The sequence below is a fragment of the Patella vulgata genome, chromosome 5, assembly GCF_932274485.2.
Source record: "Patella vulgata chromosome 5, xgPatVulg1.2, whole genome shotgun sequence".
Classification (NCBI taxonomy): Eukaryota; Metazoa; Mollusca; class Gastropoda; family Patellidae; genus Patella; species Patella vulgata.
The window spans coordinates 78,887,390-78,911,048 of NC_065883.2; the positions used below are offsets into that span (position 1 = coordinate 78,887,390).

Consider the following 23,659-nt stretch of genomic DNA (forward strand, 5'->3'; position numbering starts at 1 on the left):
ATAATTGTTAGATGTTTGATAGAATTATTGAATGATGAAAAATGAAATTATTATAGAGCATTTTATATGTAAAATACATTCCTCTGGGAGAGCAAATGATAATAAAATTTGTTTAAAAGAATGTTGTACCTGTTATTGTTATAATTTACTGAAACCCAATTTCCACAGTCATCGATCAAAAAAAAGATCAGTAAATGGAACCGGAAGTCAAAGAAAATTGTGATAATTTGAATGTTATTTCGTCCAATCGATCCCCAGTATTGGCAGAGAAAGTGCCTCCGGATTTTCCAGTGTGGTTTACGGGTTCCCCCCGGATTTTTCAATGTGGTTCCCTTTTATCAATGTAGCAAGATGCGGGGCCAAATAAGGAACATAGTCTAGTTGTTTGTATTGGATGAAAAACCAAGGGTCCGGAGCCATTCTCGCATACACTCGTACAGTACACGGCGGGTTTACCGTTAGTTGCCAGTAACGTTGTTGCTTCTTCCTTAGCCATATTTCCTTCTGACTTGATAAAAAATGTTTTCAAGCTGTTTTCCATGTGTGAAAAAAACAAATAACAATTATAAATAAAACCCAGTATAAATAATTTACGACTTCTACTTCTGTGTCGGTCGTCAAGACAAACAAAATGAAACAAATGTCAGACAAAAATACCGGGAAACTTACGGCAAAGAATTTCCAGGAACCATTACGTCCTCGCGTAGAGGCGACGAATTCACATTTTGTTTAGTCTGTAGGAGTGATTTATGTGTTGCTTACGGTGGTATTACGGACATTAAAAAACATTTTGAAACTAAAAAACACTTGAGCGACCAAAAGCATATATGAAAATAATGAACACTTTCGTATAAAAATAGGTAAAAAAACCTCAGGTGCATGGACCTAAATCACCAGCTGTTTTTATCCAATAATACAAGGTACTGCAAATAGGTGCTAATTTCTCAAAATTTTCTTGGGGCCCAAACCCCACGCCCTCCAAGCCTCCAGCGCTCACGGTGCTTCGCACCGATCGAACTTGGACCTGCGGTCCTCGCTCTACCCTCAATACAAGGCATTCTGATTTTCAATCTCCTCAGGTTGGCATGTATGGAGTAGGGCAATTGTTGTTAGCCTGGTTGATGCACAGAACTTAAACCCCATTTAACATATATGTAGACAGCTGTCTAGCCGATTGGATGTTGGAATTCTATATAAGAGTAGGCCATAGCGCCAATGCCCGGGCAAAATTACCTCATAATACAATGTATGGTGCATGCCCGTCTTCATTAGCCCAGTCGGAGCAGAACAGTAGGACGTTAAACCCCATTGCATCTTCAGTATCTCCAGTGGTCTGACTCCGTTCATCCATGGAGCAGACACATATTCAAATTATCTGCTCTTGATGATTGTGCTATAACACCAAGATATTCCGGTAATTGGCTGATTGGGACCTGGCTGACTGGGACCAGATTTGTGGCTGACTGGGACCAGATTCGTGGCTGATTGGGACCAGATTTATGGCTGATTGGGACCACGACAAGGCTCATTCGGACCATTACTTAAATGACGCGAGTATTTAAAATATGTTTGCATATTTTTGATAATAAGACAACTATGACAATAAATAGTATAATTAGACACAAATGATAGTGTAATTAGTGAATGACGGCTTCAATACAAATGAGCTAAATCACAAAGAAGATGCTTCACATTCTTGGCTGATTGGGACCAGATTCTCGGCTGATTCGGACCATGATCAGACCAATGACGAGAGTGTTTTAAATATGTTTGCATGACAATAAATACTACCCAGTATTATCAAATTGTAACCCAATATCAAATAGCCTCATATCAGTATAATTACTGCAACGAATGCGATATTTTGTAATGAGTGAAGTTGAAAAAATGACAGACAAATTGTACTTTGTATAATATTTTAATTAGTAAATATCATTTTATTTCATATAACGAGACATTTTGTGTGTATTCAATTATATCTACGTATAATTACACACAATATATAGGCTATAATGGATTCCGAAACAAGCTATGAAGTTTATAAAATAAAATAAAAATGGTCTGTTTTAGACCGGAAGCTCAGCGCGGGAGGGGGGGGGGTGTCCATCAAATGGGCACAAAACCAGACCCAACCTTTCTAGAGTAAAATTTTGCGTAGAATACGATGCCGAGTGGTAATCAGTCCGCCGTTGGGGCGTTTTCGAGATATTCGGGGTCAAAGGTCAAATGAGTTCATTTGCACTGAAAGTGCATAACAGAACCAACACACTTTGAAACCTGTTTCAAAAAAACGTAAAAACTGTCAAATCGAAATCTCTCCGATTTATTTTCACAACGATTGTGATACATAACGATACTAGTTATCTGATAAACAATTGAATAGTTTCAGTGTTGGACTCCAGCCTGCAGGCCGCGTGGATTTCCGAGAATCCCAGTCTAGGAAAACCGACGTTTATCTGTGACGGGAAAACACGCATCTGGCGACGAGATTAAAAGTTTGCACACTTTTTATGAGTTTTTATGAATTTCCCGGAACATGGACGCAGATAAAACCGACGATTGCAATGTACATAGTAGTTCATAGGATATATATGTCGTATTGGTAAATGTTAGCGGGGAAAATTTTGGCAGGCTTTGTGACGCGGCCTGCAGGCTGGAGTCCAGCTATGGAACCATTTAATTGTTTTTTTCAGACAACTAGTATCATTATGTATAGCATTCGTTGTAAAACTAATTCGGAGAGATTTTGATTTAACAGTTTTTACGTATTTTTGAAACAGGCTCCGAAGCGTTTTGGTTCTGTTATGCAAGATCATTTTCGACGTTCCAAAGTAAAAGTTTGGTGCTAAGACCACCTAAAGATAAATTTTAAATGTTCCTATTATTAATTAGAACAGGTTTCGCTTTAGTTTTTATATTTTACGCCGACATTTATTACTTTAAATCTTCCTAGTGCTAAAATGGAAAATGTGACCTTTTGACCTCTGGGGTCACAAAGAACAAAGGTAAATTTAGCATAAAAAATGGAATATAAACATAAATAACGTAGGCCTACATAAAAGCACATAATTATAGTCACGCTATAGCCTAGATAAAACTCCTTTAAACTTAATTCAATATCAAAACCTCAGTTTCTAGTATTTTTTATCGTGTGTTCCGAATCAGCCTAGTGGTGGTCCCAATCAACCTGGAATGTGGTCCCAAGCAGCCTGGAATGTGGTCCCAATCAGCTTTGACTTTTGGTCCCAATCAGCCATGGTCCCAAAAGCCATGGTCCCAATCAGCTTGGTTTCGTTATTCCACCCTACTAACACCAAGTTATTCTACCCTACTAACACCAAGTTATTCTACCCTAACACCAAGTTATTTCACTCTACTAACACCAATAAACAAAAATCTCAGCACCACCGTGAAAACTGTTTATAGCCATTCATTTTGGAGATCGGGTGTAGAGGCTATATAAAAACAAAATAACAGACGATAGGTGGTAATCAAAAGAATCAACGGACGCACCAAGTTATTTTCCTATCAGGTAATTAAAGGGGCGTTAGGTATGATAAGATAAAGAGCTGACAGTTCTCGCTATAATAGTTAAGTGTGATTCTCCTTTGTCAGTGATGCAGGATGGAGGGCCTGACAAGGACAGCTGTCTAGTCGTTCGGATGGGACGAAAAACCGAGGTCCCGTGTACATATTGGCGTGCACGTAAAAGATCCCTTAGCTGTTGGAATTCGATATAAGAGTAGGCCGTAGCGCCGCTGCTCAGGCAAAATTTTCCTCATAGCACACTGTATGGTGTATGCCCGTCTTCATTAGCCCAAGTTAGGAGCAGAACAGTAGGACGTTAAACCCCATTTCATTTCATTTCATTTAATAGATAGACAATTCAAACAACATATCCTGAAAATTTCAGTCAACTTGCTTCATTCTGAACTGAGATATTAGCCATTTAATTTTAGGCACGTCTCGGATACCATTACTGACTTGGCATAACAAGTCTCGATTATCCACTTTTACGTTCAATTATCCAACACAAAATCTATTCAAATCCTGTAAATATCGTTGGCTAATGTCGGGAGTTGGTTATTTTCTGAATAAGTTAAAGGCTCAATACCACTCTTGTTGTAACTGAATAATATGTCCCAATCTTTATTCTGGTCAACAAATTATACTATTTTACAGTATTCCAATTAATTGATGATACAAATTTCATCTTAACACACCTAATTTAAAAAATTGGGAAAAATTCAACTAAATGATTTGAAAAGCCTGACGTAAAGCTTTTCAAATATGACTTGGATTTAAAAATATTTTTGAACCCTCTGGACAAGTAAAATAGGATTTAATGGATAATTTACACAACAGGTAGGACACATCTAGTACTTAGAATAAGGCTATTTTTTTTCTGGAGCTATCAAGCCAGCAAGATTGTTATTGTCCCTTTAATTAATGTCCAATTTATAATTTATATAACATTTCAGGCCAAAAGAAAGACCGCAGATTTAGTTCTTGCATTATGTCTGTTTAATTCTGTAGTTCCCCCTAGATCATTTACAATGGCGACGCCAAGGTATTTTCTCCAAATTATCAATGGAGTCTATATTCTTCCGAGATGCCCCCCCCACTCCCCCCCCCCCTTTTATGGTCACACTATGCGTATATGTTAATCAATCCTATTCTTTCACATCCTTTATTTTATCAAATTAAAGTTATATTACTCCAGTAAAATAGGGTGTCGATGTGAATAGGATGTAATTGTGGTGATTAGGTCTATTCAGTTCAACTTGATCTCGTAATGATAACAATTGCTTCAGTTACACAACCAAGGACACACAGGGGGCAAATGGAGTGCGAATTCGGGAAATTTGATACAAGTCCTGTTCAGATTCACAAAAATATCCTTTATAAACCTATAACGGTAAATCTCTTTGATCTTTAGGGTATATTCTATGCCCGGAATAACTTGCGGTCACAATATATATAGAGAAATTTGGGGTTATTCTTCTGAAAGTTTTTCTTTAAATCTGTAACAGGTTATTCTTCCAGGGTAGGTGTTTTTTCTATAAGAAAACATGATATAAGGTTTTTCTTACTGGAATTCTGGGATATTCTCAATTTACGTACATGTAAACATAGACGGTTTATAAGCAAGATAAAGTCCTCGACTTTAGTTATGCTGGGGAAGGACTTCAGAAAAAAAAAAACCTCGAACGAAAAACCTCCTCGGTTTTTCTTTTTCTCGGGTTATTTTCTTCAGCCTTTCTTTCCCCAGCATAACCTGTCTCGTGCTTGATCCTACACAGAAAGCACGGCTCTCAACCTAAACTATTTTACCCACCCAATATGTCTCGATTTCTGGGATATTTCAATACTTATCATGATTGGAAATATAAAAAAAAATCGACCCGTCGTCTGTCACAAAACATATTTATTTTTATACATGTATTAAAAATCAGTCCAGCTGAGGAAACAATGTCGTCATGAGAGCTAAAAGATAAAACCTGCCTAAGATAACGGCAGATAAGTTCATATTCATACGTCATACATGTACAATTGGACCTGTGAGATTCAGAGTACTCATGCAACATGTTTCAACGGATATCTATCTATATAAATGTCGTAAAGGATGTAGAATTATTAAAATAAGACAATGTCTAAAATGATCATTATTCTAGGTTGATCAGTGAAATACGTCTATATCGCAGATGATTTGTAATGTTACTATTAGAATCTCTTTTTCCTGCTTGTCGGATTGTCGATCTGAAATCTTCATCATTTGAGATATTCGTGAAAATTGAACATTGATTTTACTTTTTGGGGAGGGTTTTTGGGTTGTTTTTTTGTTTTATTTCTTTTCTGTATATTTATTACTTTCCAGTAGCCTAACCAACTGTTTATTTTGGGAGATATATTTAGGCTTGTGTAACGTGTGGACTAGATTGTGCAGGACATGAGTTGTTTTATAACGGATTTTTCTTCATTTATGAATATTAGTACGATGAATATTTTGTGGTGACAAAGGGTATTCAAATACCACTGTCAAAAGCAGGTGTCTTTAACTGGGACATCCCCCATTGGATAACTTCAGCGCGAATTCCAACTCAGTATTTTGACAGTTCAACTCGAATCTGTCTACACGGGCGGAGTTTGGCGACATCAGACGAATAAGCCGCGTGTGTAGTGACGTTTATTGCAAGAAAATAATACTTAAATTCAGTGAACCGTGGACAAATAAATTATTTTAGAAATGATATACACGGAGTATGTGTGATGCTGATGTTTACAAAAGCATCTCGCACAGGCTGAGCAACAAGTAAAGTAAAAATCGGATCGCCACGTTTTCTCTTTCTGTGACGATTGTGTTTGTATGATTGATGCACGAAGTGTGCAGGTTAATTGTGCCAGCATGGATAGAGAGAAGGACGTTGATTATGATGCAATTGATCTGATGTGGATGAATGATGGTGATGAAGACGAAGATGACAGTGAAGAGTGGGATAATAGGTAGGGTTAGAAAGTTATTAAAATTAAAAATGGGGTTTAACGTCCTACTGTTCTGTCCCGACTAGGCTGTTGAAAACGAGCATACGCCATACAACATGCTACGAGGGAAATTTTGCCCGGACAGCGGCACAACGGCCTACTCTTATATCGAATTACCAAGACATCTTTTACGTGCACCCTAGTGTGTACACGGGGTCTCATGTGAACGCCTATACGCTGCCCCTCTGTCTTGCACCATTGGCAAGGGGTGGGTGGGGGGAATCTATTAAAATCCAGTTTACAGTATATTTTATATATATTAAATATACGATAAGATAAGATAAGATGTTTATTGCATTAAAACGTCCATGAAGGACATCATGCATACATATACACTAAAGACATAGTCATATACATTCAATAATACATATTACATAGACAACTCAATATATTCATACAAACAGTATACTACATGTATATGTAATGTATAATATATCACCAATATTGTTAAACACACGACAAACTGGTGGTGTCAATTAGGACATGGTATCCTACGAACATATGGTTTTCATTTTGTGGCCTTCTTTTATTTCTCCTGGATTATAACAAAATTTCCATTTTGCGTCATTTATTTTTCAATTTTGTAAACAAGTAACCTATTTTTAGTTTGTAATTTTGTTGTGAAGTGAGGGACCGGTCCTATAATCTTTCGACAATATTGACCAGAACTCTGTCAATATCCTTGAAATAACTGACGAGCTTTTGTGAAAATCCAGAGCGTGTCTGTCACTTATAATAAATTCTTTATTTATTGTGCTCTCCAACCTCGTGGGTTTTCTCCGGTTCCTCCGGTTCCTCGGGTTCCCTCCCACGTAAGACCCCTACGCGCATGCGAATTATTGGAATAAAATTGAATAAAATTGAACCAATAGGACGTTAAACCCCATTTCATTTCATTTATAAAATAAATTGAACCATAAGTATGTGTAACGTGGACGTTACCCCCCCCCCCCCCTTATTTATTGTTGGTGATTTGAAGAAAAAATAATACAATGAAATAATACGAAATTTTTAACAAGCAATTTTTGATATCTCAATTCTTAGAATTATCGACAAATTAGGTCAGGCCGATTATGAAATAAAAACTTTGTTTCAGACATTTGATTAGCAATATTTAATTGTTATTAATAATTCATGATTAATTTCCAAAATAATAGTAATTTATTAATTGCACATGGATGTTTCAACTGACTTCACATTATTCCAAAAGTCGCGACTTTATTGTGAATATAATATAATATAATATAAATATTAGGCTTTTTATGGGAAATATTATCCATGGTATATTGTTAAATAGACCACAGTTAACGTAACCCGTTTGCAAGGAAGGGACTGTCTCAGAATATGAATAATATGCGTGTCAATCTCTTTTTATAAAAAGCAACAAAATAACAAATTTTAGGCCTAACGCCATAAGTGTAAATATATATTTATTATATGTGTTGGAGGACTCGACAAGAGATAAATAATCTTGAACATAAAAGATGAACGACTAGAAGGGATTAAATATATGGGAGTTTTTGTTGCATTGAAAACTTGAATATTCGTAAACTTTAAATGATTGGTACGGTTATTATATCCACAATTTTAAACAAAATCCTGCTTGTAAACAGGCCTGTAGGCCCGTAACTAAGGGTCGGGGGTCGACCACAATAGATATACATTGTCCGCCAATCTTACAGCACCCCCGCCCCCCTCGTTGCTCTGAGCTAGTTACGTCCCTGCTTGTAAAGTAAGCTTATTTGATAGTGCAGCGCAGTAGACGCTTACGACTGGCTCCTGGATCCATTCACCTGATTTGATATTTGTTTATTTTTTTGCAATGTCCACATTCTGTCTTGTCCACAGGTTTATCTTGTAGTCTTGTAGGTTTTTTGGGGGGTTTTTGTTTTTGTTTTTTGTTGGGGTTTTTTTGCGTGTAGTGTGGTCCTCCTGCACTTACTACTAGAGCAGCATATAATATGTAAAAGTAAAAAAAAAATAGAAATACAAAACTTATTCACGGGTACAAATTCACAGTCGGATAATACAAAGCCTACATACAACATACATATACAAAATAAAGTAAAACAAAAAATAACATATGCGCATATAAAATAGATACATGTAATAAAATATTATGTACACAAATAAACCAGTTATCGCTCCTCAAAAATAAAAACGTACACAAATACTTCATCACCCGATGGTGTATGGCTCTATTATTTGGAACCCTAAAATTTGCCTTTTTGTCCTGGTTTCCATTGATACGTCAAATAACAATTTTTTGGAAGGGGGGTGATGTATCGTTATGTCGGGGGGTTGGATGGCCGAATGGTTAGCATGCGCGTGTAATTGTATCATAAGGCCATTGAGTCATCCGGCGTGGTTGTACGTGACGAGGAGTACGGTCGCTTGTCCAACCTCGTGGGTTTTCTCCGGGTCCTCCGGTTTCCTCCCACTGCTAAAGACCCTTACGCGCAAGCGAATTACTGAAATAAAATTCAGTCATGTTAGTCCCGAAATGACCTGGTTTGTATGGACTGGGCGTTAACCCCCCCCCCTCTCTCTCTCTCTTCTCTCTCTCTCTCTCTTCTTCGGAACCTCTCTCTCTCTCTCTCTCTCTCTCTCTCTTCTCTCTCTCTCTCTCTCTCTCTCTCTCTCTCCTATTCTTTTGAACCTTAAAATAGACGAAAATGGGTCACAAATAATAATATAAAATGAATGAATAAAGTGATTTATTGTGAAATTTTTAAACTACTATTGTAATTTCTAATCAATTACGTTCGTGTACCTGAACAGTCCAAATTAGTTTAACTATTAGTCCATACACATTTTGTAAAATTATTTTTTGTCGTCTGCAAATCAACGATTACTAATTATTTCTGCACATTACATCTTGTAGGATATGGTTTTATTTGTTCATTACAAAATTGCACCCGAAACCATAGAATACACGACTCGTGTACTGATTATAAAATGTTCAATGTGTCTTAAATATTGGATATTTGGATCCCATATTTTCACCACAAGATAACAACATCCATATTGATTGAAATGGACCCATATTGAATTCTAATGCGTGTTTTTAATTTCAAATATCATGGAAAATATTGAGTTAGAGACCTAGCTCCTTTAATACAAATCCGTCACAAGAATGGAGTGCGGGACATTTAGTCAGGTGCAACTTAAATCATTATTCCCTTGCTTGGAGTTTCTGATGTTTTTGTATTTTGAAACATCCCCCGTCATCCTGTTCCGGACCATTGTAACCATTGTGACACTATAAATATTAAAATACTGTTATCTTTAGTGACAAACTACCTTTTTAAGCTACCTCTGTGCACATTACAACTATTATATGGTTACAGACCACTATTCATTGTCCAACTGACCTCAAATATTAATTCGATCTCTCACCAGGCTTTTTTTCTCAGGGGTCCCTTTTCTTAAACTGTGAATAAATCTGGTGATTTCATTCTTTATTATCCGAAAAAGTTCAATTATTCATAAATAAATTTCACCTGCAGCCACCAGGTATAACACATATTATTACCTGTAAAACCTGTGAATTAAAAAAACACTGATATAAACTCAAGTAGCCAATTTATACTTACCTCTCAGTGTGTGTGTGAAATAGCTTTATTTAAGGTCCGCTTCCACCGAAGTCATATCGCAGTTAACTAGAAAAGAATTTAAATGTTTTGGTTTCATTTAAAATGTTTAATACAGCACATGCATTAATCCCAGTTTTTAAGTGGGTAATAATGATTTTCTGCTCTATTGAATGAATTGAGTTTATCTGTAATGTGGGGTTATTATTAAGAGATTTGTTTTAGAGAGTTTCCCCATGGGTGGGAGGAGGTGGCTAGTTGGATGATCCTAGATGATTATTAGGAGAGACAAGGTGTATAATAGCAGATGCTAATTGGTCACAGGATTAATCTATTTGGAGGGTGGGGTGAGGGTATATTAGGGGCATGCTTTCCCATATAATTTAATAGGCTATATTCCTAGATGCATTAATTAATTGTTGATTATGACCCACCCATCCAAAGCTATTATTAATAAGAAACAAGGTCATTTAAAGTTACAATTTCATATTTTCTAAGAAAGTCAAAACATAATTATTTCTATGTCTTTTGCTCCAATAGGTTGTCAACTCGCTATTATACATCATATGTGCCATTCTCACACTTAAAACTCATTTACACCGGAAATAATAACACAATTACCTCCCTTGTTTTCTATTCTCCACCATGGAGCAGTTATCTTCAAACGTTTGAAAATGATGAAAATGATATTTTTGCCAATTTCTCAAATGGCAATAGTGAATTATAGGATTAATAGGATTATTCTTTAACAAAGTAGGACTGTTTATAGATACCATCAATTTTAAGGCTTTATTTTAATAAATTTTAAAAAAAACCTTAAAAACATGAAATTGCAACTTTAAAGATTTTTTGGGCGATATAAATATTTGGGAATTGGTGTGTGTGGTGCCTTATGAAGGTGAGTGTTACAGATCAGATGATCTGAAGGAAGACCTATGTGGTAAGACTTCTGTAGTAATACTTCTATGGAAAGACATCTGTGGTAAGACTTCTGGAGTAGGGGTCTTTAGTAGTGGGAGGAAAGCGGAGGACCAGGAGAAAACCCATGAGGTAGCAAGACTTCTATAAGACCTATTTCTATAGTAAGACTTAGGTAAGAAATCTATATGAACTATGTTTATATTTTGACCTGTGTGGTAAGACCTCTGTGGTAAAGCCTGTGCCTGTGTGAGTAAGACTTTTTTGGTAAGACCTGTGTGGTAAGACCTCTGTGGTAAAGCCTGTGCCTGTGTGAGTAAGACCTCTTTGGTAAGACCTGTGTGGTGAAACCTGCATCTGTAGTAAGACCGGTGTGGTAAGACTTCTGTAGCAAGACCTGTGCCTGTGAGTAAGACCTCTGTAATAAGACCACCATTTTAAATAAGACCATGCAGTCTGTAGTAAGACCACTATCTGTAGTAAGACCTATGTAGTAAGACCACTATCTGTAATAAGGCCAGTCATATAGTAAGACAAGTCTGTGTACAATTCTGCAAAAGTGTCCACTTCTCACATCCCCATAAAAAATGAAATTTCTGTCAATATAAAAATTTAACTTTGAATTATTTTAACTCCAGTTTATTAGCAATTATGAAGTTTTGCAATAACGACTGTTTTTTTAAAAACAATATTTTATTATTAAACCAAAAAATCACAACCTATAACAACTCTCTTCAAATATTAAAGAATGTTTTATTTATTTTATAGTAGTTAAATATACAAAGAATTTTTGATTTAATTTTATTCCAATATATTAAACTATTTTAATGGTGTTTATAAACAGAGATTTTTTAAAATTTAATTTGATATGAATTGAGTTGAATATAATGATATTGATATAATAATTGTGTTGTATGTTCAGGTAATTTGATTGTGTTGTATGGATCAGGTGATTATGGTACACCTGTTGTTTGTTGAAACAACAAGATTATTCTCAGGGTTTAAAACATATCCCATATTTAGTTATTTAAGGTCACTAATAAATACTAGTTGACAGTTAACTCATCCTTTTAGGCCAAGACAATCTGTTTATTTGTAACTTTAAGGTAAAACTTGTGATATATATATATATATAGTCATTTAGTTTGCTGAATGAAACCAGAAAAGAAAAATACATACATGATGTTGTTAGGCTATTTTGAGACTGATATGTGATCTCCTTCATGTCTCCCAGGGAGATTTGAAGGACTATAGACAGACATCTCCACTGACAATTGAGTACCAGACTTGAAGAATCCCTGGGTCATTCTAATTGAGATGGGGAGGCATGGTGGCTAAGATGCTGGCCTGGAGGTTGCCGGTTCTCTCCCTGTGTTAGCCGAAGAAGTTTATCAAGATTTTCCAGCATGGTTTCCCCCTGACAATGACAGCTATCTAGTCATTCGGATGGTACGAAAAACTGAGATCCCATGTACACATTGTAGGGTACGTAAAAGATCCCTTGGCAGTTGGAATTCGATATAAGACTAGGCTGTAGCGCAGCTGTCTATGCAAAATTTCCTCATAGCACAATGTATGGCGTATGCATGTCTTCTTTAGCCCAATGGGAGCAGAACAGTACGACGTAAAACCCCATTTCATTTCTAATCGAGAGAGTGGCGGTCGGATGGCCAAATGGTTTAAAAGGTGCGCACTAGATCATAAGGTCTGTCATTGAGTCAAACGGTGTGGTTTCGATTTCTCGCTTGTACATGACAAGGAGTCACCTGTCCAACCTCGTGGGTTTTCTCTGGGTTCTCCAGTTTCCGCCAAGAGCTAAAGACTCCAACATGCAAACGAATTAGTGAAACAAAATTGAACAATATGTTACTCCCGAAATGACCTAGTTGGTTGTTTTTGTGTCAAGGTTGAACTCTCTCTCTCTCTCTCTCTCTCTCTCTCTCTCTCTCTCACTGACCTTCAGTCTTTTAAATGGAAGATACAATAAGTGCTTATTTCTGATTGATGATTGTCTAATCATTGTTTGAAAAAAATTAGAGAAGCCTAGTGGAAACTTCCCACAGTAATTATGTCCTATTACTACCTGTATAAATCTAATAAAGGTGAGGAATTGTTTGTATTTTACCTAATAAAGAGATTATAATGTTGTAAATACTGTAATAACGATATAATACGCTTACATAATCTGTAATGATCAAATGATGGGATTGAGGAACAGCCCCTCAAGTAATAAGATATTATTAAAAAGAATTAAATTATTAAAAGGAATTAAATTAAATGGCTGGATAAACATAATAGTTGGACTGTATTTTAATCCGATTTAAATATAGATTATGCAAGAGCTAAATCTGCCTATTGCAGGTCTTTCTTTAGGCTTGAAATGTTATATAAATTATTAATTAGACATTAATTAAAGATACATTGTAGGAGATAAGATAAAGAGCGGGTAGTTCTCATTATAATAGTTAAAAACTAGATACTGTGAAGGGAATTTGCCGAAAATTTCAGTCAAATTGATACACTCTGAACCAAGATTTTAGCGTCACTGCCGCTTTGGGTGGGATGTAAAAACGAACAAATGAATATCTTTATTCTGCAAGTTTATCATTAAATAATGCACAAAATTATACAGCTTAAAACATCGGTTGAGACATGTTCGATTGTATTATCTGAGGTGCTCAACTTAACTATCTCAAGCGCTCGACTAAAAGTATGAAAAACGCCATATATCTGGCACTAATAAAGTTCAATGTCTCATTTTCAGACTGCTTTTTTCTTAATGATAAGCCTAAAATCAGACAGACAGTTTTTCTCTATCATTTTCATAGTTTCTTGGAAAATGGTGTTTAAAACATTTGCCTCACCAGAATATTTTGTCTTTTGAGAAATATTTTGATAACTTTTGAAATATTAATGATAATTCAAATTGCTTTCCATCTGATTCTGTGGTAGATATTAGTTTATATATCCTGCCAATTTGGCAAAGATATCTTAATTAGTTACAGAGATATAGTGTAGGCTACCTATGTTTTTCATAATTTTTTCCCCAAAAATGTGTTACCCTGGCAACAACTTTTTTTTAATGCTAGTTTTCCCTTGTTTATTACATTTCCTAACTACTTGTACTATTTTGAATTTAACAGCTTTAACATTTCAGAATTAAAAATTTCGGGTAGCCTCCCCCCTTAATCGGAGAGAGAGAGAGAAATGAGGTTTAACGTCCACTTGACACAAACTAGGTCATTTCGGGACTAACATATAGTCTAATTTTATTTCAATAATTCGCTTGCGTGTAGGGGTCTTTAGCAGTGGGAGAAAACCAGAGGACCCGGAGAAAACCCACGAGGTTGGACAGGCGACCCTACTCCTTGTCACGTACAACCGGGGATTCTGAACCATGCCAGTTGACTCAATAACAGGCAGTATGATACAGCACGCACCATCCCCCCCCCCCCTTAATTGGAGATCTTATGCCATGCTTCTTTGAAATTATCACAAGGATCAAGTGTGCTACATTTGGTGATACGTGATACACATGAATGATCTCTAGTTGGTTGTTCCTAACACTTTGATTCCCAATAATATGTGTTTTGATCGACTAGCCATATAAGACTTTAAGCTGATTAATAATGAATTAGACAAAAATAAATGTCTATAATATGTTTTTATATATTAGTCCCTAGACTAGACGACAGATCAGTAGAATATCTGTAACTATAAAAAGGACACGATCAATTCATACAGATAAAATAACTCAAATTTTAAAGATCACAGAGAAACCTGCAGTTGAGACAATTTCAGAAAGAAGAATATTAACTTGTATGGATTATATATATTGGTCCATGTATTGACTAACTTGGATAAGAGACTTTTAACTTCCATATGAACAACTGTAGGTCTGTAGATTGCCTAGCTTGGATACAGACAATTGAACTTGTAGTATATATACGGACCAAGGTTAGTCCCTGTATTGCATAGTTTATTGGATAATTTAACTTATAGAATACGGACACCCAGTGATTATTGGTTATTGCCTTGTTTGGATAAAGGAAATTTAACAATATAGTAGGCCTATATACGGATAGAGGTTGATCATTGCATAGTTTGGATATAGACAATTTAACATACTAGGCCTTTATAAGGACAGTGGTTGATCATTGCTTAGTTTGGATTAAATTTGTAATGAATTTTGAAGACTTGATAACATCAGCAGATGAATCAGCTTGGTAAGATGAATATAATTATCCTATTTAAATTCTAGACGCTAAAACCTGTCCTCATTAGTTCACTGACAGCAGAACAGTAGGATGTTAAACCCCATTTCATTTCCACTGACATTGTTGAGTAACTGTTTCGACCAAGAATAGGATTGAAAGAAAATTAGGTCATTTCGGGACTAACATATGGTTTAATTTTATTTCAATAATTCGCTTGCGTGTAGGGGACTTTAGCAGTGGGAGGAAACCGGAGGACCCGGAGAAAACCCACGAGGTTGGACAGGTGACCCTAATTCTTGTCACGTACAACCGGGGATTCGAAACCACGCCAGTTGACTCAATGACAGGCCTAATGATACAGCCCGCCCGTGCTAACCATTCGGCCATCCAACCCCCCGAATAGGATCGAACCTGTACCCCCTGATTAGTGAGCTGGTCGTCTCTTTTTACCAAAATGTAGTTGACATCCTATTTTCGTCACAATAACTCCATGAGATTTATTCAGCCTGCTTCCACCATGTCTGTGGCGCTAGACGGAGAACCTGGCGAGGTTAAGGGTCTAGTTGGTCGGAGGGAATTACAAACATTGAGTTGGAAATCGAAATACGATTAGGTTGTAGCGAGACTGTCTGGGCTAAACTTCTTCTCATAGTAGCGCTGTTGGAGCAGAAAGTTTGTTAAAGTCAGATTCATTTCATTCATTTGTTTTGTATGACTGATGTTGAAGTGAACTTGATATAGTTTATTTTTAGATATGAGGGTGTAATTTATGTTAGAGAATTAACATGGGTATATTACGTCTATTTATGGCGATCTTTGTATTCCTATTTTAACGCACAATAAACTATTTGTTAAAATATTGTGGTTTTTATTACAGATATATGTCGGTCGGTATTTGATATATATCTGTGTATTTATGGTCACATTCTGATTAAAACACAGATCCTATTTCGTTTCGTTTTTATAATTCAAAATTTCGTTTGACTTGTCTTTACTAAACTAGGATCTGGAAGAGTTGTTCTATAACCCACGTTCTGGTTGATGTGAGGGATTAGCCAATGAAACAGTCTGTTACGGCAAGTTTTTGCTTGAGGTTAATCAAATGTCTGATGCCAGAGGTTCAAAAACTGCTTGTATGACCTCTGGTGCCCCCCCCCCCCCCCCCCGCTAAAGACCCCTAGGTGCAAGCGAATTGTTGAAATAAAATTGAACCATATGTTAGCCCCAGAACGACCTAGTTTGTGCAGAGTGGACCATCTCTCTCTCTCTCTCTCTCTCTCTCTCTCTCTCTCTCTCCTGGTGACAATAGATATAGATATAGGACAAGGATATATTAATGTAAAACAAAGTAGTGCAATTTTACCCTTGCATTAATTTTTTTTGGACATATGTTTTCTTGTAAGACGAGATGATATATGAATTTAATATTTATATTTTGTTATGTTACAAGATTATTACAATGTGTGTTATGTAATGCAGCACTTAAATGTTTTAGGTAAATATTGAACTATGGTCGTTCTAGGAATGTGTAGTGTTTATTTTATACTTCTGAGTATTTCACAGATCATGTTAAACACAAGATTTATATTGTATTCCACATTTAAAGAGAGAGAGGGAGAGAGAGAGAGGGAGGGAGGGAGAGAGAGAGAGAAGGAGAGAGAGAGGGAGAGAGAGGGAGGGAGGGAGGGAGGGAGAGAGAGGGAGAGAGAGATGAGGTTTAACTTCTAATCAACACAAACTAGGTCATTTCAGGACCAACATATGGTTTAATTTTACTTCCAATCTGGTTAAAACACAGATCCTATTTCGTTTCCTTTTTATAGTTCAAAATTTCGTTTTACTTGTCTTTACTACACTAGGATCTGGAAGAGTTGTTATTTAACTCATGTTCTGCATGGTGTCAGGGATTAGTCAATGAAACGGTTTGTTACGGCGAGCTTTAGGCGTGTTTTTCACGCAACTGTGGGTAATCCACTAGTACATCAATGCTGATTGGTTAATCAAATGTCTGACATCATAGGGTCATAAGTCGGTCTTTTGACCCCTGACGTGACCTATGGCTATAACTTGTCAGATCTTCATGTAGTGTAGGCCATCGAAAGTATAAAAATGAAACGAGATATAGATCTGTGTTTTAATCAGATTGGGTTTTTTCAATAATTCGCTTGCGCCTGGGGGTCTTTAGCATTGAGAGGAAACCAGAGGAGGTTTGACAGGCGACCCTATACTCCTTGTCACATACAACCAGGGATTTGAAACCACGCCCAGTTGACTAAATGACAGACCGTATGCTAACCATTCGGTCATCCACCCCCACCCCCCACATTTGAAGAGACAGGCATTTTGGTTTTCATTTTAACCTGTGATGGACTACTGTACGGTAAATACTACTAGTGTGTCTGATTGGCTACTCTGTGATAATTTCCACCAATCAGTACCTGGTTTTAAATCAGGCGTTTCGAAATCGTGTTGTTTCAAAATAAATATATATTTCTATTTGAAAGCCAGATAAAACCAATGATTTCAGCTCTTATAATTTAATTGAATCACATTTTTTAAATCGTTTTTGTTCATTGGATAATTAGATAGATGGATGACATCATGAGGGCGTGTCTAAACTATTGATGATGTCATGGGGCGTGTCTAAACTATTGATGACATCATAGGGGTGTGTCTAAACTATTGATGATGTCATGGGGCGTGTCTAAACTATTGATGACATCATGTGGGCATGTCTAAACTATTGATGACATCACAAGGGCATGTCTAAACTATTGATGACATCATGGGGCGTGCTTAAACTATTGATGACGTCATGTGGCTGTGTCTAAACTGTTGATGACATCATGTGGACATGTCTAAGCTATTGATGACATCACAAGGGCGTGTCTAAACTATTGATGACATCATGTGGGCATGTCTAAACTATTGATGACATCACAAGGGCGTGTCTAAACTATAGTTGTTGTTATTGACCAGGGTAAAAATGTCAGGAAATCAAACTCTGATGAAGAACAGGTGTCTGTTTTTGTCCGTATGCTAAAGATCCCTATGTGCAAGGAAATTATTGGAAAAAATTAAAACCTGTTAGTCTCGAAATGACCTAGTTTTGATGACAAGGTGTTAGACCAGATTTTACTCTCTCTCTCTCTCTCTCTCTCTCTCTCTCTCTCGCTCTCTTTGACTACTAGAATTTGGTGTTCACAGAGAATTTTTACTTGATGTCATCAGTAACAACAAATGATCTGAAAAATTACGAACAGTCTCTTCAAATTACAATAAACAAACTCATTAATCGATTCACTTGATTGGATAATATTATGATGGGGCAGAATTAAAACATCGTATAATTCAGGTCACAGCTAATTGAAGATTAACAACCTCGTGGGTTTTATCTCTGGGTCCTCCGGTTTCCTCCCACTGCTGAAAACCCCTATGAGCAAGCAAATTATTGGATGTCTTCTCTATATTTTAAGTTAGAACCCAATTTCCCTCTCAGGGTTGCTGCTTCATCAACCCAAAAACCCGACTAAGATCACACAATGAACACTGTTGTAAGGTTCTGTTTTTATGTAATCAACTTCTATATTTTATTAGACAAAGTGACACTCTATGTCACGTATAAAAACCCATATATTTTTATACTGGCTTTTTGTGGCTTTATTCTTCAATAAATGTTATCTTTATAATATTGTGTAATTTTTTTATTGTTTAAAATTTTATTTTATACATCTTTTATTAATGTGTTTATTTGTAACGTGACATGTGGATATTGTTCTGAATGACACTACAATAATAATAATATATCTGAAGTGGCATTATATAAGGTCTAAATTTGCCTACTACAGATATTTCTCTTGGCCTCAAATGTTATATAAACTATTATTTAGACATTTATTAACATGACAAGTCTATAATCAACTCTCTAAACCAGATGGTCAAGATTTAAATGGATTTGAACACTCAAGAGATTTGAAGTAATTTGAACAGCCGAAAGATTTGAAGTAATTTGAACATCCATGAGATTTGAAGTAATTTGAATGCCAGCGAGATTTGAAGTAGTTTGAACACCCGTGAGATTTGAAGTAATTTGAACACCCGAGAGATTTGAAGTAATTTGAACACCCGTGAGATTTGAAGTAATTTGAACACCCGTGAGATTTGAAGTAATTTGAACAGCCATGAGATTTTAAGTAATTTGAACAGCCGTGAGATTTTAAGTAATTTAAACACCTGTGAGATTTGAAAATTGAATGATAAAATGGATAATCAAAGCTAAGTCTTGGTTGTCCAGTAGTATTACGTACAGCAGGTTGTGAGCTAGCCGTTAAACATCATATTCCCCGGTTGTACGTGACAAGGAGTAGGGTCGCCTGTCCAACCTCGTGGGTTTTCTCCGGGTCCCCCCGTTTCCTCCCACTGCTAAAGACCCCTATGCGCAAGCGAATTATTGAAATGAAATTAAACCATATGTTAGTCCCGAAATGACCTAGTTTGTGTCGAGTGGACGTTAAACCCCATTTCTCTCTCTCTCTCTTTAAACATCATATTGCACTTTAATTCAAATTTGTTTCCAAGGAAACAAAAAAAACTACTAACTCCAATACAATAATAGGTTGATGTGTGTACAAAGTTTTAGAAACAAAGGCAAGAAGGACAGAGCCCATTTCAATTTGTCTCCTTTAACTTCATTTGGCGTTGGACAATAAATTGTGAAATCTAATGGTTCTCATTGATCGAAAATGTTGAAGGGGGGGGGGGGGAGGGGGATGGCCGAATGGTTAGCATGTGCGTGCTGTATCATAAAGTCTGTCACTGAGTCTGTTATTTCGATTCCCTTGTATTTGACAAGGAGTAGTGTCGCCTGTACAATGCTAAAGACCCCTACGCGCAAGCGAATTATTGAAATAAAGTTGAACCATGTGTTAGTCTCTCTCTCTCTCTCCCCAGAAGTTGATATTTTATGAGACATGTTCCAGAAAGAATGCTGGGACAAACAGATTCTATTTCAATATTTCTCCCTCAACATTGTGACAATCTGTAACATGATTTACCAGTATTCTAAGTTTGACGATATTCTCAAGCACATCTTAATGTTATGAGTATGAATAAATTATAATCTTATTAATAGTTTTAACTATGAGTTGCAACATCTTGAATGTGATCTGATTCTTATGAGGGAATGTTAAGTTAACCACTTATATTCACAGTAAATAGTACGACTGACGACTGAGATAATTAAATTACTTGAATGAAGCATGTCGAGAGCATGTTTACTTGATATGGAGAAGTTTTTGGTAAACAAAAGTAAATTCTTAGAAATATTAGAGAGAGAGAGAGAGAGAGAGAGAGAGGAGGGGTGGAGGGAGAGAGAGAGAGAGAGAGAGTGAGAGGAGGGGTGGAGGGAGAGAGAGAGAGATAGAGTATGGTTCAATTTTATTTCAATAATTCCCTTGCGCATAGATAGGGGTCTTTAGCAGTGGGAGGAGAGAAATGGAGAGAAATGAGGTTTAACCTCCACTCAACACAAACTATGTCATTTTGGGACTAACATATGGTTCAATTTGCTAGCATGTAGGGGTCTTTAGCAATGGGGGGAAACCAGAGGACCCAAAGAAAACTCACAAAGTGGGACTGGCAACCCTACTCCTTGTCACGTACAACCGGGGAATTAAAACCACGCCATTTGACTCAATGACGGACCTTGGAATTATACCCAGACAGTGGTGCTACGGCCTACTCTTATTTCAAATTACAACTCCCAGGGTTAATTTTCATGTATATGCACCTATGTGTACAGGGGACCTCAGTTTTTTGTTCCATATGACGGACTACACGTCATTTGTCAAGACATCCGACCTCCATCAAATGAAATGTTAAAAAGGTCTTCACTAAAAACTATTTCAGTGACTTGCAAAATTCTGGGTGTTGACAACAAATTTTCTAAAATTATATTATATGACGCCTCGGCATGAGTGCCCCAAAACACTTTTAACCATTAATTTTATTACTGACAAACGCCACGGCACGAGTACCCCCAAACACTTTTAACCATTAATTTCATTACTGACAACTAGTTGTGTAGCTATTAAATTTATTCAAATACAGAAATATAAATATTGTCGTGTGATGTTACAAGTGGTGTTTTAACTGACATGTTAAAGTAAAGGAGTCCAAAAAAATATTTAACAGATCTAGCTTAAAGATACATTACAGGGGGGGGGGGTTGTATCATATGGTCCGTCATTGAGTCAACTGGCGTGGTTTCGATTCCCCGGTTGTACGTGACAAAGAGTAGGGTCACCTGTCCAACCTCATGGCTTTCCTCCTGGTCCTCCCGTTTCCTCCCACTGCTAAAGACCCATGCGTGCAAGTGAATTGTTGAAATAAAATTTAACCGTATGTTAGTCCTGAATGACCTAGTTTGTGTCGTGGACTTAAACCCCATCTCTCTATCTCTCTTAAAGATGCATTATGTAAGAGCTAAATCTGTCTATTGCAGATCTTTATTTTAGTTTCAAATGTTATATAAATTAATATTTAGACATTTATTCACATGACAAACCTATAAACAACTTGCTTCACCATCAGATGGTCATGATATTAAATTGATTAGAACCGTCGCATCATTTGATAATTTATCGATACAATGGATAATTAAGACTTTGTTTATTTTTGTAGCAATGATACTTGACAATCTCAATGGCTTAGATATTGAATGGAATAGAATACCTTCGCTATTTAATAATTTATCGTAAAAATGGATAATCAAGACTTTGTTTATTATCATAGCAATGGGACTTGATAATCAAGACTTTTGTCAAAACGTCAAATAATCTTAACTTTATTTGCTGGGAATAAAGTAATAAGACTGAAATTTTCCATATATTCATTACATCTATTTTTAAACCAGCTCTTTAAGGCAGTTTGGTCAGAAATAGAGCGGGTTTTTAAATTATTTGATGAATCGCAGTGTAAAAGATTTATAAATACTCATACATCAGATGTTTTAAATAGAATATAACGACGATCGTTTATCATCTTCTGTCTCTCTCGTCATCTTGCAACATCTATCGTTTTCTTTAAATAATAACCTAGATATATATTTGGGTTGCACGATTTATCCATATCAACCCTTTGGGCTGACGTGCGTACGATACCTGACTAATTCAAGGTTACAATAAAATGTAGCTTGTTTTGTGATTTAATTAAATGTTTTAATAAAAAAAAAATCTGAACTTAACTCAAGTGCTGAGTTGACCTGAACAACCTTTCAACTTTTTTATTAGATTCTTTTAAAAAAATATTTTTCTGTCTTAGAAAAATCCTGAAATAGTTTTATTTCATCACAAGTGTTCTTTCATTTCGTGGGGGTTGGATGTCCGAATGGTTAGCATGTGCGCGCTGTGTCATAAGGCCTGTCATTGAGTCAACTGGTTTCGAATCCCCGGTTGTACGTGACAAGGAGTAGGGTTGCCTGTCCAACCTCGTGGGTTTTCTCCGGGTCCTCCGGTTTCCTCCCACTGCTAAAGACCCCTACGCCCAAGCGAATTATTGAAATAAAATTAAACTATATGTTAGTCCCGAAATGACCTAGTTTGTGGCAAGTGAATGTTAAACCCCATCTCTCTCTCTCTCTCTTTCTCTCTCTCTCTCTTTCATTTCGTGATGTTTACAAGTTTGGGAAGATTTTCTGAAAATAATTTATAATAAGACATTTAATGCGAAATAGATAATAGGTCATCTTTTTGAATTTTCACTTCATCGACAAATGTTGTCCTATTTTGACAGAATAAATTAATTTTACTGAAATTTTTAATATATTCATTTTTCATTGCCATGTGATTTTAACAAGTAACTATGAGTTATTATTTATTGAGTTTTTATACAGTAGAAGTCTATTAAGAAATGATATTATTTAAATAATCCGGCTTACCCTTGAAGTGAGTATATTAATAGCCATATTTACTGTATCATAAATTTATTTCAATCCTTTTGATTAAGAAAAAAGCGTTTATTTAAAATGACACCAGCCGATCAAATGGTGTGGGGTCACAAGTTCCATGTGGAGAAGTGTCATCTACCGTTTGTTATAATTCTTGATTTATTAGTTACCTTTAAAACTAAATTAAAGATTTATCAACTTGAGAATCGCTTCGACGTCACTGTCAATCAGCATATACTGCAAATTTTTATATTTCTTAACATATTTTAATATGGCTATATCCCCTGATGTGTATACTCATAAATTCATTCTTTAAAATAACAAGAAAAATACAAATATGTGAGGGTCACATTTTCTAATATTTAAATTTGTCATTTTATTTTATTATAATTTGTGATTTATTTAAGAATTATACATTAAATAGGCTATATATAATAAATTTA

General features: G+C 36.0%; 1 protein-coding gene across 2 annotated transcripts in view; it reads left to right on the forward strand.

Moving 5' to 3' along the window:
- Positions 1–5,916: 5,916 nt before the first annotated feature.
- The window catches only part of LOC126822665 (potassium channel subfamily T member 1), a 77,383-nt gene continuing 59,640 nt past the window's right edge, over positions 5,917–23,659 (forward strand). Inside the window, exon 1 of one of the 2 annotated variants that reach the window (XM_050551657.2) lies at positions 5,917–6,504. In XM_050551657.2, coding sequence (XP_050407614.1) covers positions 6,368–6,504 — 137 coding nt within the window. In that variant the 5' untranslated portion in view covers positions 5,917–6,367. The remainder of the gene's footprint in view (positions 6,505–23,659) is intronic. The other variant, XM_056101106.1, reaches the window with a different exon arrangement.